Consider the following 15,000-nt stretch of genomic DNA (forward strand, 5'->3'; position numbering starts at 1 on the left):
CCCAGCCCTGGGTTCGGGAAGGAAAATACCTCGGAGGAAAGTGGAAAAACCGGTTTATTGACAAAAATACACTCCCCAACACCGAATAGTGGGAAAAGACGGGTTACTGTGATGATGAGGAGGGTGCTGACGTGTCTCTAGCAGGCCCGGGACTTCTCCAACTTCTCAGGTCAGGTCAGGTCCGGAGCCGGTTCAAACCTTGGGGGGGTGGGGGGGGTAGGGGGGAGAAGGAAGGAGGGAAAAAAACAAACAGAAGCAGCGGGGGGGAAGAAAAACGGCGGCAGGGGCAGCCGGAGAGCAAAGCAAAGCGAAGCGAAGCGAAGAAGGCAAAAGCAGTCGAGCTAGCAAAAGCAAGAGCCGAAAACAGCAAAGAAAAAAAGAAAGAACTGCAGGCACTCGCCCAAGAGGGAGGGGCCAGCTGTGAGACATAACAATGTATTCAAGATATGGGATGGATATATGGGATAGGAGGCAGCTCAACCCAGAACACTTGAGTAATTAAGTGCAGTAAGCACAGTGCAGAGAAACCTTAATGTTTTCCTGAATAAAAAAAGTACCTGGAAAATAATTCTTCTAGGCATTTTGACTTAGGAATTTATAAAAGCAAACAGTATTCTTTCTAAACTAAATGAGATCTAAAACATTAATTGTCCAGTTTGCAACGGCAGGCATTTTCCTTTTGATTGCCTTCACAAAGCTATGCAGCAAACCCCCTATTATGCCTAATAGGTGCTCGATCTGTACAGTTCCAATTATTTATACTTGAAGACTGGAATGGAATTTTAAATTGCTTTTCTGTAATGTTATAAAATAAAGAAGCACTGTCTATAATATTTTTTAATTCTGCTGTACCTTATCTGTTTAATGAACCTAATTTTAAGGAGTAAAATTTTTAAAAGTGTTATTTTCTTATAAAACAACTGCAAATATAGTTTTATACTGACACTTGGATACAAACTGTCAAAGAAAAAGTTATCTTTGGTGCTAGCTTGACTATAGTCTCTGAATTTTGATATTTGTAGAGACACGAAATTTTAACTGGCAAGGATATACTTGTATCCAACAACTTTTACTTTAAATAAGGGCATTACCTTTCAAGAAGGTAACAGACATACACTATATCATGACATTGAATGTGAGAAGACAAATCAATGGTTTGTTATCAAAGTAGGAAACTTGATCAAATAACACCCAGACTTTATTCTACCCTTTTATGCTCTGCATTTATTTAGTGTCCAGGTAGAAGCACATTTTTAACAATCTCCTTTCTCACCACACCTAAAGAAGCATATTTATACAATTCTGTATTAATTGTAATTAATATTGCTTCTTTTCCTTACTCTGTTATTTCACTCTTTAAGTCTTAAACCACTTTTCTTCCATAGTAGTGTTATCAAAGAAAGTCCAATTTACTTAAATTATGCATCATTAATTAAAATATTAATTAAATCTTGTATTTAGTTCTCAAAGCCATAATATTTACTGAGTGGGAAATAAAAATGCTGTTCTTTGGATGCTGCATATAGGACTGCCATAGGCCAGACTTGGAACTTAGTGTGTCACTAATTGGAGAACTGGACCTGACCTACCTTCCTCAGTTAATATTCAGTGACTCAATGTTGAAAATACCTATTCCTATGTAAATTCACAAGTAAATACCAAGGCTGATTTAAAGAATTATACCAATATCATTGCCCTCTTGGGTCAGAAGATATTACACTAACTTGCTAATATAATGCAAATTTATAGAAGCAAAGATCTGCCTGTCGACCCTTTATTTACGTTTAGTTTTGTAGATAAGACACAAGGTTCTCAACTCTGCCACACTATTATCCTGAGAACATGACTCAGAAATTATTGTAAGTGTTCCTGTTATGATTTGTAACCCTTTAGTCAACTGGGTCACAATCTATTACTTAGTAAAGGTGCAAAGTACAGAGAAAAGGTATTTAACTCAGAAAAAAATCACAACAGTGTTCCCCATGATTAGGAGAAAAATTCAAAGCAGAAATCTAATATACATGTAAATCAATATTGCAGAGAAAATACTTTAAAACGCTCAGGCTTTATTGCAACAAACAGTGAAAGTAGTTAGAATGGGATATTTTTCCCGAGATTTCGTATGGAAAAAATAACAACAATTTAACTACCAGAGACACATAGTACTAATCAATGTTGCCTAAAAAAAAGATTCTCAAACTACTCTCTTAACAGCTGCCTGTGGGGTAAAAAATACAGCTTTATCAGAACATTGTTGTGCTCTGGTAAGCCAGTCTGTTGCGGAACTCTTCCACTGAATGCTTAGGCGGCAATGGATTTGGGTTTTTTTTTTTTGTTGTTGTTGTTGTTGTGTTGTTTTTTGGCAGGTGATGGGTTGTGGGGCTTTCTGTTCATAGAAATCACCACATGAAGATGGTGAACACACATCTTAACCATAGCATTGCTTTTATGAGATACTGATGTACCCAGAAAGATCTGCAATTGGAGAAAAATAAGATATTTACAATAGAATCTTGATTTGAACTTTTATGGGACATGAATCTTTCTCATTTGACCACAACTGATCAAAATCATATTCCATACTGTATGGCATCATGCTCTGGAAATCTGGAGTACCACTGCCCAGCTCAGTGGAATTTGGTCAGTATCATATATGCGATAGCATGAAGGGCTATGATATTTTCAGTTATCTGCATGCTCTATCTAGTATCTGGAAAATTTTCCTTTATCTAGCTGTTTGGCACTGTAATAATTAATATTATTATATCACTCAAGAATTCTTTTTTAATAAATAGTTGCTCTACGATATTGGGAAACTATTAGTCATAAATAATTGCAGTTCTATAATCCTAATAGGGCATGACCCAATCTGTTGGTTTCAATACTAATTCAATTCTATTTGTTCTACTGACATTTCTTTCTTCCTGCCTTTCATCTCTGGCCTCCAGGTTCATATACGCCCTGATGTCAAGAATGGAATCTCAGATTCTCATGCATTTGTCTCTGCAGCTCTGTACTTTTTAATCTCCAAATATTGGATTCTTTTACATACAGACAACATACAAAATATCTGGATTTACTATGCTGTAAACCCCCCCCCCCAAAAAACCCCAATATCCAGACCTAGAAGAAATTCCAACTTTTTTTTTTTTTTTTTTTTTTTGGAATGTTAATAGAACATGTAAATTAGCCATTTTTGGCTCCTTAGTAGCCCAAGAATGGTGATACATAAAACCAAGAAGCTATCATGCGAGATAGTGAAGAAGGAAGAAAAAAGACCCCTTTTAACTTCTACATTTTTATAGTTTATTTTAAAGCTACTATGGATCAGAGTGTTAAGGCTAGATCAAGTTTTATTTATATTTCTAATCTATTGCAATGGTTTCTACTCTTCCTGAAATGCTTTCTTACAGATTGTAACTCCACAGACAAACATGTATTTATTGGGGCTTAAGCGCTATCTAAAATAACATCATTGCTTAACTGCCATAGCAAAGTTTTTAAAAGCAAAGATGAAAGTTCAGCTCTCACTGACTTCAAAATTATCTTTCAATTTAGGTTTAAAGAGAGGTATCATTCATCATTAGATTTTCAGTGTTGAGTAAGCAGTAATCTATGTAATATTATGTTCCATGAAAGAGGTAAAACTCAGGCAGCATGCACAGTTAATAGTTTAAGTACTTTGCTGTGTATCTGGTCGACTCTGCTCATGAATCCTGCACCCTGTTTTCCTGGTGGAACTATTTTAAAAAATCTGCTACTAGTACTCACTCTCCAAAGACTTTTTTTCTTAAAAAAATTATTTGGCATAAAATAAAGTAGAGGTGATTGATTTCCATATTCATCTCATAAAATGCATCTTCAATATACATATTGCAATGATCTGTTCGTTATAAATTTGTAGTATCAAATATGTGTTACCTATGTGTTTCCCCTCCACTTGTTTAAGTGTAATCTGATACCAGTTTGCCTATTATAGATCGATTAAGGTTTCTAGTATCTGATACTTTTTCTGATATTGCACTGCAGGCTTATTTTAAAAAGCTATTGAAATTTTACAAATTTATTGTTAAAAAGGTAATGTATCTACTAAACCAAGGGAGAGAAATGGGATTAAAAGTATCTGATTGATGTCAATATTTATATAGAGAAATGTTATAGTATAGAATTACTATTTTTTCAACTAATCACTTTATGAAGGAATAATTCTACCAGAAATCACTAAACTAGCAAGCAGTTCCATGGAGGCTGCTGTGATTCTGCTAGCTCTTTCAAATATTACATACTTCATTACTATGCTAGCTTATTTAAATAAAGGTGTTCATAAAAATTTACTATATTCTTTTGGTTTTGTTTTGTATATTTTCTATTTTCAAGACTCTATGTTTTTGACATCTCTCAAATCATACACACATATAGGCATAAATACCCAATACCACATCTTTGGCTTTCTTTTTAGAAGTTCCAGTGCAACTGGAATCTAAGTTATTTTTGCATTTCCAGATTCTCAGTTTCCAGTCTACTCAATAGTATTTGTTGGACCTTGAGAAGCAGGAACTGCTCCTAAGCCACAAATCATTTAATCCTAAACATGCTACACTTCTTTTTCCCACAGAAACCAGATTATGCCATCTCAGTTGTTCTACTCCATTGTACATGCCTACTTAGACAACTGAATCCTACACAAATTCTTAGATCTCTAAAATTGTGGAGTTGTATTTATGCCCTAAGCTTTCACACAATGTAAAACTATTTGATAAACATTATTCCTTTTGAAAATACAAACATTACTTACAAAGCATTTCATTAATTTTGAATCAATGAAGTAGTCAACAATTGAGTACTTTTAAAAGTAAATAAAATATTTTCTCAATTATCATTTAGTGATTTAAAAATATACAGTATAATAATTATTATTTTATGCCTAGATTTTTATTTTTATATATTTTTATATTACTTATATTTATACATGTATTTTACTTCTGAGATTTACTATGTAGTAAGAATACTGATAGTTCAATTTCTCCACAATCTTTCCCTCTACTAGTATTTCTAGTTACTACTTGAAAGGCACAGAGGAACTCCTGTATTTTTCCCAAGAATTTGTTTTTCCCATCCATCTGACTCATGAGTTAGACTTAAGAGCAGTAAGCATGAAAGTTGAAAATCAAGCTGGTTTCTAAGAAGCACAGTGGGTCATTCCCTTTCAGTGAAATACAGAAATAGGCTTTCATGCAAACACATAGTGCCATTTGATATTTTGTCAGCAACAGCTAAGACATTCTGGGATATTTTATCCTATAACTCCCTAACTTTCCACTTCTGAGTTTGGGACTTTGTCTTTTAGATATTCATTCCTGCACATACCAGTTTCATGACAACCACCTTATAAGCAAGTATTCACTCTAATTTCAAGCATACCCCTTAGGTAATTTAAAAGGCATTTATATTACATATTTAGTTTCTTCAGAACAATAGGTTGAAGCTTAGTCCACTTTATAAACTGAGAACAGGAAATTCTTTAGGTCTTCTATGGCCATTCACTCTGGGTAGAGTACATTCTACCTACCCTAGGCCTATACCCTATGCAAAAAATCTAAGACTTTCCCATCAGCTATTCATATTTTTATAGCATTTTCACTCAGATGATTGCAACTGGCAAGATTCTCTCTTCCAAGAGGGTAGGAGAAAAATTCGTAAGTTGCCTCCACTCTAAGTTGTACAGGATTTTACGAGGTAATACCATGTCCTGTCAGCCTCCTTCCCATGCTGATCATCTTACAAATACGTGTTTGACTATGGACAGTGAGATCAGCATATTTGCAAAGCCAAAACCTAAAATAGAAGCTTAGACACACTTTACAAGTTCATTGAAAGAACAAGACAATTTGGAACACCTACATGAGAAGACTGCTGTTCTGCCTTAATTATACTGGAAGCCTAATTTTCTCACTTCAGTAGTTCCTTCTGTAAAGACAAGCCAAGTACCAATTTTTTTTTTTTTGCTTTTTGGTTTTTTGCTTGTTTGTTTGTTTGTTTTTTGTTTTTAAATCATAGTTTCACTGGATTTGATATCTAAAATCCTAGTCAGTCTGTGATTGGTTCCATATTTCCTTTCTCTCTCCTCTTCTACACAGACTGTTAAGTTCAGCACAGAAACTGAAAAAGTGGATACAGAGTTGCTTCATAAAACTGCTGAATTTATAAACCACAATGTGTTTTACATTTTTCATACCTTTGTCCTTTCAGTCTTTCTCTTCCTTTCCTATATGGAATTTGACTTGGAGTTCCTGTTTGTCAGGTTTCACCTTTCCCATATCTCATTTTTGCCTTTCACCACCTTCCTGGCGTCTTATTGCTCTTTCATATTCCATTCTCTTTTATGGACTACTCAGCAGGGATATTAGAATCACTACTACTTTATATAATAGTTTTGGATCCCACGGTCTGCCCTTTCTTTTTTGTACTTTAGCATCACTTATTTCAAACACTGCCATTAAAAGAACTTTCACTCATCTTCAACTGGCAGCTTTGAAACTGCCTAACATATCACTTCCTACCCTATGGACTTTCACTACAAAGCCTGTCAACTTTTATTTCCTCATTTCTATAAGTATCAGCTTCTATACACATGGTTCTATTGAAGATTATACGAATACAGGATAAAGTGAATTGTATTACCTGGTTGTGGCCTTAGTTACAATGGGGTTCATCTGATAATTTTTTTGCTATGTCAACAAAAAGACATCCATGTAATGGATGGGTGCTTACTTCTACACTGTATACAAAATCCAATTCAAACTGCTCTAGCTTTATTACTATATGGATATAACTTAACAGTTTAGAAAACAAAAATTTAAAAAAAATTATTACTTCAAATTGACTTTCATTAAAAAGGGCATTTACTAAAATAACTTTATGGGATATTAGAAAAAAAAATAAAAAAGCAATTAAATTCTACTAACTAAGCTTCTCAGGTAATAATGTGATCAGTACATAATTCCAAATAAAGACCACCATTCTAATGCCTCCCAAATAACTGCATTTAATCATCACAGTTTAGACTTCTTTTCTCCTTTCCTTTCCATTTTACATGTTGCTTACAAAAATCCTGGATTACTTAAATATAGAAATAAAAACATATTTTATAGTAAGCAAAAAACAAACAAACAAACAAAAAAAAACCCCCAAAAAACAAAACAAAAAAAAAACCACCTCAAATGGTGAAATGCCTAGTTTGTTCCTTTTTACCTAGTATAGAAATCATACCAGTTTTTCTCCAGTCATAATCTCAGCATTCCTCAATTTAAACTATGTTGGTATTTTTAAAATCTGTTGACCAAAAGCATCTGTAAAATTATAATCCAGATTTTTTTAAACTGATCACTGAGGGTTTTCAATCATAGATTCATCTCTTTTGTCACTGAGGCAAATATTTTCTCTATTAAGCATACCCTAATGTTGTATTACTACTTTCCTGTATATAGCTGAAGTCATTGCATTTTTACCACCCTGGGGAACAGCACAGACTCTCTGAAATTCTGGCACATTGGCAGAAGAGACATGACATGTTTTTTGAACGTAATTCATATATTTTCTCATGTATTTTCTAGTTTACTATTAAATTTAAACCTAGGAAACAATTTTGAATCAGTGAGATATTTAGTGCCATTATGCCATCTGATACAGATTCTCATCACTATTTTCTACTGTAAGATTTGTTTAACAGCAACAGTACATTTGAATTTTACAAGTGTCCAATGGCATGAGTGAGGGGCAGGAAAGCATGGTCATTTTGTGAGGTATTGATGCAATAGTACAATAAAGGACTTGCTGATGGCAGCTCAAGGGAATGGACAGGATAACACAGTGTGTTACATGAGTCAACATATGCAGGCAGCTGGAATTACCACAAAACCACAGCTGAAATGCACGGAGTAAGTTTATTTCCTATTTATTGCCTTCCTAACCAGAGGATGCCAAAGCAACACTGAGGCAGAGACATACAACACAGCAACTTAGTCCAGTCCTAGCAGATGGCCAGGCAAAATGGGTTTGCACCCATTTGTCAAGCACCCCCACACACATAGTTTATTAGTGTGCTGGGATCTCCTTTGGGCTTTTTATGACTTCTGAGCTTTGATCTCCCTCCCAAAACGGGGAGTTCAAACATGTCTATAAGCCTCTCCAAACACCTATGTTACCTCTACACAAAAGTTTTCTTCTCAAAACAGAGATAAACAGCATTAGGCATAATATATATATATGGTGTTCCTACACTGTTATCCTCCAGGCCATGGCATTCCAGGCTCCAAGGTCACTTGAGCAAATCTGCCATCTTCTCACCATTCTCCTGCTTTTAGCACTGTATCCCAACACAAGTCTGTGAGAGTCTGAGACGTTAATGGTTAATGAGTCAAACATTTGCCCATTTGTGGAGATGGTAAGGTACTTTGCTGGGCCAGGATTTGCATCCCCGAGGAGTAGGAGGTGAATTTTTTGTGTGGGTGATGGTGAAGCCTCTGGTGTGCATAAATCAAAGGGAGTGACCAGCCACCACTGGAGGTCAATAAGAAGCAGACCCAGTGGAGGCAGGATAGGTTTTTTTACCATGGGAATGTTCTCCCTTATACAAACTGGTTCAGTTGTAAAATTCCTCCTCCCATTCTCCTGCCACCTTATCCCTCTGGAAGGTCAGATTCACATGGAACATTGACATTCACACATACATGGGAGTATTCATCCCTTCTGATGTCTCAGCTGTGGTGAGAGGCAGCTGTCTTGTCATAAACTATTAAAGACCTTCCCCTGAAAATACTCCCAGTCTCATTTCAGTGTGTATCAACACATGATTTACAGTGTTGAAAAAGGCAGCGTAAATCTCTCCTCCATTGAATTCTGTGTTTTGTGTGCTTCCCTCACTCCCAACGGATCATGACTATGATCACTTCAAACAACACACACCTAAATTGCAACAATCAAGTCTTGTCATTGATCCACGGGTGGTAATATGTTTCTACTCTTCTCCTTTCTTTCTGTTTCTTTTCCATGTATATTTTATTAAATGTTGTTTTTACGCTTTTGTATTGGTATATTACTACAGATAATCATAACCAAAATGGCTACATATCTGCTTCCCATTGTAACCAGATAGTCCTAAAATAAACCCTACATGTGTGTATTTACAAAGACTGATTATTCAGTGTGGTCTAACTGCCCCAAGCAATCTATTAGCAAGACCCTGGCTTATCCTTGCCTTCTGGAGCAAGTCATATCAATGTCTTCCATTTCTGTTTTTCACGACTTTTCAATAATTCGACCACATCACGTGGTTTTAGCAGAACAGATAATGAATGATTCAATTTTCTATACCTTGTAACAACAGTATTGCAAAGCCCAGTTATTGTTACTGGTCAGAATGCTACCATAGCTTGAAAGTACTGAGTTTTAAATTAAAAGTTACATAACCAAAAAAAGTGGCATGTTTTAAAAATATTTTTTTTCTTACCTAAGCCATGTCTGTGTGTTGACATCGGTGGTAACACAGTCCAAGCCTTGGTCTTTGGGTTGTAACATTCAACAGTGTTTAATGTCTTTAAACCATCCCGGCCTCCAATGACAAACAGCTTGTCATCGATGACAGCAACACCAAACTGAAGCCTCCTGCCATTCATTACTCCAGCCTGAATCCATATGTTTGTTCTGAGATCATACTTTTCAATAGTTGTAGCTCCTGATGAGACAGAAGAGTAGAACTACACATATCAAAATTATAGACACATTTAAATTAATGCTTAAGAGAACAACTTAATAATTCATCTGAAACATAGCCAGTGCTTTATTTTAACATAGATGTAATAGTGCTTCACTTTCAAAGTTTAAATATCCTACAGAAAAAAACCCAACATAATTATGAAGCTTTACTCTTTGGAACTAACCCTTTGGATTATAATAAGATGTTATAATTCTATGGAAAATAATTCTGTTAGGATTCATTCATTCTGCAGAACCAACAAGCAATGAACCAAGTTCAAACAAACATCATGAAAACAATAGTTTTGCTATCTGGACTAAAAAAGACATAATTTAAATTCAATTTGTATGTAAGTGTAGCAGAGGAGCAATAATGTACACTACAACTGGATATATTAAATTCCTTACCAGTTTTATTAAGCCCCAAGATATATGAAGGAAATTTTGCACTCAGTTTAAAGAGATATACTTATCTTTTGACCCTAGTTTAAAACAGACAGCTGTAAATAAATAAAATTCACTAATACTTATGTTTGAAACAACAAAATGTACAGTTTATTTGACACAGTTTCTTGGAGGTGCTGCAGGGTATATAATGATGAGGCATATTCATAAAGTTGTAATGCTGAGTTGCCACAATATTTTATTATATTACACACTGAGCACCTAACCCAGGAGTTCCTGGACAGCTTAAATTCTGTTTGTCCAATAAGGTGCCTTACTGATTTCTAATGATGATGAGGAGGATGAGTACTATGGGATGATATAACACTAACAATAAAAATGGCAATGAGAATAATAACAAAAACCAACGACACAAAGTAAAATAGGTGTCAGTCCTATGAAATAATTATCAGCAACATGAATATGACACATTCTAGAATGAAGTTCAGACAAGAAAAGACCTCCAAACAACAGTAATTATTTTTTATTGCAATGAATCTGCAATAGTAATGATCAGAGTAGAAAAATCTTTAAACAAAAAGGTGGTGGAGCGACTGAAAGGTATCATCAGCACAGACTTCAAGATATCTTTAATTGCAGCTTATTGAGAAATTCTTTTTATAATATTTAGATTGTTCTTTATTCCCATACGTATGGTCAAATATTCACACAGCTTAGACTATAAAAGAGAATAAAATTCTGTCTTCCGTAGGAAGAAAACTGGGTATTTCTGACAAAGGAATAGGTTCCTTTCTTTAGCTCAACTGTTTTGATTTTGAAAGTAAAAGGATTTTCTACACCGAGGAGGCAAAATCTTGATACCAACAGGATTTCACTAGACAAATTAGTGTAGCTATTTAAGAGTCAAGTCCTCCGGGTATATAAAATCAATATCATATTGGAATATTGATTTTCATCTATCATATATTTTATGGCTTGAATATATTTGCATATAATACTCTCAGAATGAAAGTATTACATTGCCAAATGTTGACATCACAAATTTGCTCTGAAACAGAATAAAAGCAGAAGCTCTAAAGTATCCAGGGGTGCATCAAACACAGCACAAAAGAGGTCACTGCTTTATCTTGATGACAATGCCTTTGAGCTACTTTTGCTAAAATCTCCTGTCACTGAGTGAAGACTATGAAACATCCATTTTCCCAATCTTAAGTCAAAAGGACAGCAGTGTCATTTTTAGATTCTCTCATAGTCTTTTCTGCTAATTCTATATTGACCTTAAAGATTCGACTTACAGTAAGGCTACTGGAGCTAAGAAATTCATAAACATCAAGGTTTTGGCAAATTTCTAGGAAATTTGTTTTAGTATTTAAGCAACAGATCATATTCTATGATGTTGGGTAGTAGTTCTGTCTTTGCCAGAAGTCTAAGTGGATCATAGAATGTTAGAATTGCAGAATCATTTAGGTTGGAAAAGACCATTAAAATCATTCACATTCTAACCCAGCACTGCCAAATCCTACACTAAACCCTAAGTGTCACATCTGCATATCTCTTAAATACTTCCAGGGATAGAAATTCCATCACTTCCCTGGGCAATTCCAATGCTTGATAACACTTTCAGTGAAGTAATTTTTCCTCATATCCAAGCTAAACCTCTTCTGGTGCAATTTGAGGCTGTTTCCTGTACTTGTTACTTGGGATAAGAGACTGACACCCACCCAGAGAGTGATAAACTCTTCCCTGAGCCTTCTTTTTTTCCAGGATAAAGAACCTCAGCTCCCTCAGCCACTCCTCACAAGACTTGTACTCCAGACCGTTCACCAACTTCATTGCCCTTCTCTGGACATGCTCTGGGAGCTCAATGTCCTACTTGCAGTGAGGAGCCCAGAACTGGACACAGGATTTGACACACAGCCTCACCAGTGATGAGCTCAGTGTATATATAATCAATAGTTACACTGCAGGACAATGACTCACTATTTGCTGCCAGATCTGGAGGCAACATAGAGTAGCCCAAGTGGATCAGAGAGAGGGACAGAATCCTAGCCCCACACACTTTCATCACTTCTAAGGTGAGATTAGTATCTAGGTTTTTAAATCCCCATGCTGTGGCACAGTGGAGGAATAGTCACTCATCCAGATGCTGGTTCCAGCAGAAAGCAAAAATTGGTAGAATCACATACCAGCTGAGAGAAGCAAGTCCTCTCCTCTCTGCCATAACCAGTGGATGGCAGTCTGTAGAGCCAACTCCTAACTGAAGCAACTTCCAAACTGTGCCAACTAAAAGACATGAGCTCTGTTGGTTAATACTGCCTACCCCAGTCTGCACAGACTGTGAAAGGATGTCTTAGCAATGACAGAAATCTGTAGACAAGGACTTTTTTCTATTCCCCATGAACAAACCAAAGTAATTCTGATTACATGTTTCAGAAAACCAAAAAAATCCAATTTTCCAAGAACATGAGGATGGAAGGAAGCAATAGGGAAGTGACTGGTATATATTTTAATGGAAATTGAAGATACAGGCTTAATGTGAAGATATGAATAAAATAAATAAAGGAAAAATCCATTATTCATTTTGAGCTGAAGCTTGTCTGCTGATTATGCAGAGATAGGCATATTTTCCTACAAAACAAAACAGGTGTAATACCACAGAATAAGTAACACACACATAGACCCAAATAAAAATACCAACTAAATTAAAAAGTACATGAAATTACATTTAAAATTTGATTCTACTATTGTTTCCTTCACTTGCGTATCACTAGTGCTTTTTGAGTAGTCTAATGCTAAAAAAAGAAATAAATTACTTACTAGACTGTCTTTGAGATAGTGGGTATGAAACTCTAAAGATGAAAGAAAAACAAACATACAGATTATTGAAGATTATACAATAAAAATACTACACACCTGGATAATTCCTCTATACACACACACATACACAAACTCCTATTCTTCAGATGGATAGATCTCTAGAACCTACTAATGTCAGGATGCAGCACTGAAGAAAGAGTATATGAAAAAGACAGTGAGGTGAAACAGAATTAATTTAACAATTATTTGCATGATAAAGAGAAGTGTGTAGTAAATGAAAAAAACTATTCCATGACTGTAGCAGCACAAATAATTTCTGGTAAGAATGTAATGTTGTTTCTTGATGTTCTGGATACGTTTCAACATTTTTTTTCTGCCTTTTTTTTCCCCCCCTAACTTGAATTTTACTTAGGATCCAGCTGGGCATCAGATGAAATTAGTTCTGTGTATTGTGCATATGGGTATTATAAACCCTGATTAATCAAGGTCTATAAAGTAATGAGAGACCTACAGAGAAAGAAAACTTCAGAAATGAAATGCTGTAGATGATCAGGGTAATTTTGCATTAATGTCCAACTGCTTCTGACAATTCCTCTGTGTATGCAACAGGGATGAAAACAATCCCACCACCCCATGTTTCTGATGAAGCAGTAAAGTATTAGCTCTCACTTTTTCACCTTTATCTACAGAGCAGTACACCATTGCACTAAATATAAATTTCTATTTCTTTGTTTTAATTGTGATTTTTAAGCATATGAATTTGTGAAATTGTTTTGGTGAAATCCTTCAAATGAATCTCTAATTATCTTCTCCTAAACCATTCTTTTCTAAAATTAGGCATGTTTCATTTTCATGCTAAAGACTTATAAATTAAGATTTTTGTAGAATCCAGATCTTTTGCATAGTTGATGACTGAAGACTAATAATACAGCAAGGTCATTGAATGAAAAAGAATATTTGGATAGTAATATTATTTGCAACCCAATACTTTAAGTCAAATGCAAAAATATCTAAAAATTTGTCCTTCAAATATATTTTTAAATATTTTTTAACAAGCGGACATAGGCTACAAGAAGTAATGAAGATTGTCTGAGACTATGAATGCAATGTGTTTATTTTAGCTAGGTATAAATGCAGGACTTTTCATATAAACAAAGTGAAAATTGCTTCAGAAGGTCTCAGGGAGGGTTTCCTCACCCAAGATTTAGGTGGTTTAAAGTCCTTGGCCCTCTAAAAGCCCCGAGTCACGTTGGCATAAAAAAGCAGAGTCTTCAAGGTTTTGTTTTCAGGTTTCTTGTGATGTTTATTATTTGATATCTCAGAATTTTCTCTGCTCCCAGCCAAGGTCCAGACTGCAGTTGGGACATGAGGTGACTGCCCATGATGGGATGTTCCCTTACATTTATACAGATAACTACGTGTCAGTTATTTACTATTTTGTACCAATACCTAGTGCCCACACTAAAAGTCATTTCTACTTTGCTCCAATCCACTCTAACTACTTTGCGCCATCACCACCCCAAAAGATGGATGACAAGGAAGAAGGAGAAGTACATGAGGTACCACCCAAATTCCATCATCTTGCTCCCCATTTACCTCTATTCTATGAACCCTAAAACTACTGAATTTTGTATCTTCTACTGTGCTAAATTACTGTTTTCACATCCCGGTGGTTTGCAATTCCTCTCTCTGTGTTGGAAGCCTCTCCCATGGACTAAAATCAAACCTGGTGTTTTCCTGGGCTCTGTGCCAAGGTCTCTGAGCACCCTGGACTGGCTCCACATCCCCCTATCCAGGGCTTAAATTCCCTTCCTTGGGTACCAGGTCATCCAAGGGCATGTCTTGGACTCCAACAGAAGCAGATGAAAATCCCAAACATATTCCCCCTGCTGAACTATCTTCCTATTTAGTGTAAACATTTCCTTATAAAAATACCTATTTTCCTTATTGGTAGAATGATTCAGTATTTAAACAATGAAGAAGGGCAGTTCTACATATATCATCAGAAAATTTCTACTTTTTTTT

The 15,000-nt window shown here is 35.4% G+C and overlaps 1 protein-coding gene across 1 annotated transcript in view; it reads right to left on the reverse strand.

Moving 5' to 3' along the window:
* KLHL1 (kelch like family member 1) overlaps positions 1 to 15,000 on the reverse strand; it is a 183,692-nt gene that overhangs the window by 22,048 nt on the left and 146,644 nt on the right. Inside the window, exon 7 of the mRNA XM_066313373.1 lies at positions 9,509 to 9,733. Within this exon, the coding sequence (XP_066169470.1) occupies positions 9,509 to 9,733 (225 nt within the window). The remainder of the gene's footprint in view (positions 1 to 9,508; positions 9,734 to 15,000) is intronic.

Source organism: Sylvia atricapilla, chromosome 2, assembly GCF_009819655.1.
Source record: "Sylvia atricapilla isolate bSylAtr1 chromosome 2, bSylAtr1.pri, whole genome shotgun sequence".
Taxonomy (NCBI): domain Eukaryota; kingdom Metazoa; phylum Chordata; class Aves; order Passeriformes; family Sylviidae; genus Sylvia; species Sylvia atricapilla.